We start from the raw sequence: 1,694 nt of genomic DNA, 5'->3' as shown, positions 1-1,694 counted from the left end.
GATTTTTATAAATATTTTAAGATGAAAAAAATTAAAATTCTTAAATTATATTATAGATTTTAGAAAAAAGTTTTTTAATTTTAGAAATTATTATTAAATTATCTCAAATCGGAAGGTTTGGATTTATCTTGCAATAGTTCTATAATTAATATCTTATAGACCCACAAGCCATATACCACAAATTACTATAGTTTAGGTCCTCATCATGCTTAGAGCTCCTATAAATACCATACCCTTGCTTCAGCTTTGTCTCAACAAACACAAGGCAGAGAGAGAGAGAGAGAGAGAGAGAGATGGAGTTCCCAGTAATTAACCTTGAGAAGCTTAATGGTGAGGAGAGAGCTTCCACCATGGCTAAGATCAAAGATGCCTGTGAGAATTGGGGATTCTTTGAGGTAAATATCTCCATCTCATCATCATCATCATTTATTAATAATGGGGTCTAACGTTTCTGGGTTTCTGTTTCTTTTATGTGTTTTTTAGTTGCTGGACCATGGAATAGAGCCAGAGTTCTTGGACACAGTGGAGAGAATGACAAAAGGTCATTACAGGAAATGCATGGAGCAGAGATTCAAGGAAATGGTGGCCGGCAAAGGTCTTGAGAATGTCCAAACTGAGATCAAAGATTTGGACTGGGAAAGCACCTTCTACCTCCGCCATCTCCCTGAGTCAAACATTGCTCAAGTTCCTGATCTCGATGATGAATACAGGTTTAAAAAAATTAATTAATCATCTTCATGTGGCTATTATTTTGCTTAAGAAATGGGTCATCATCATTATTATTGTTCATTTAACTATGTGTTCTTTCTTTGAAAATTATATATATATATAGTTGATGGTGAATAGTTTTATTTAGTTACCCAAATAAAATATATAAAAATGATATGCAGGAAGGTGATGAAGGAGTTTGCAGCGAAGTTGGAGAAGCTTGCAGAGGAGCTTCTGGACCTGTTATGTGAAAATCTTGGACTAGAGAAAGGGTATCTCAAGAAGGCCTTCTATGGGTCAAGGGGTCCAACCTTTGGGACCAAGGTGAGCAACTACCCACCATGCCCCAAGCCAGATCTCATCAAGGGACTCAGAGCCCACACAGACGCTGGTGGTATTATCTTGCTGTTTCAGGATGACAAGGTCAGTGGCCTTCAACTCCTTAAAGATGGCCAGTGGATTGATGTGCCCCCTATGCGCCACTCCATTGTTATTAACCTTGGAGACCAGCTTGAGGTAAAACCCAGCTTAATTCATTTTTTTTCATCTAATTAACTTGATAAATTAATCACACTAATTTATTGCTAATACAAAATGAAAATATTCAGGTAATTACCAATGGGAAGTACAAGAGTGTTGAGCACAGAGTTGTGGCTCAAACAGATGGTACCAGGATGTCAATAGCTTCATTCTACAACCCTGGAAGTGATGCACTCATCTACCCAGCACCAGCTCTGGTGGAGAAAGAAGCAGAGCAGAAGAAGCTGGTGTACCCAAAATTTGTTTTTGAAGACTACATGAAGCTTTATGCTGGGTTGAAATTCCAGGCCAAGGAACCGAGATTTGAAGCCATGAAGGCTGTGGAAAGTAATGTCAATTTGGGTCCTATTGCAACAGCTTAATTTATTATAGAATATTTTTAGTGGAATCTAAAGAGAGGATTGAGAGTGTTGTTTAATATTATTAAAATGATAAGAAAAAGAAAA

General features: G+C 37.3%; 1 protein-coding gene across 1 annotated transcript; it reads left to right on the top strand.

Annotated features, from left to right (window-relative positions):
• The first annotated feature begins 230 nt into the window (after positions 1 to 230).
• Positions 231 to 1,694, top strand: LOC110650986 (1-aminocyclopropane-1-carboxylate oxidase). Its single transcript, XM_021806157.2, has 4 exons — positions 231 to 395; positions 484 to 710; positions 891 to 1,224; positions 1,317 to 1,694. Exons 1-4 carry the CDS (start codon positions 294 to 296, stop codon positions 1,608 to 1,610), a joined length of 957 nt encoding a protein of 318 aa, XP_021661849.2. The 5' UTR covers positions 231 to 293; the 3' UTR covers positions 1,611 to 1,694.

This window comes from Hevea brasiliensis, chromosome 10, assembly GCF_030052815.1.
Source record: "Hevea brasiliensis isolate MT/VB/25A 57/8 chromosome 10, ASM3005281v1, whole genome shotgun sequence".
NCBI lineage: Eukaryota > Viridiplantae > Streptophyta > Magnoliopsida > Malpighiales > Euphorbiaceae > Hevea > Hevea brasiliensis.
This window is presented reverse-complemented; position numbering and strand designations above follow the sequence as displayed.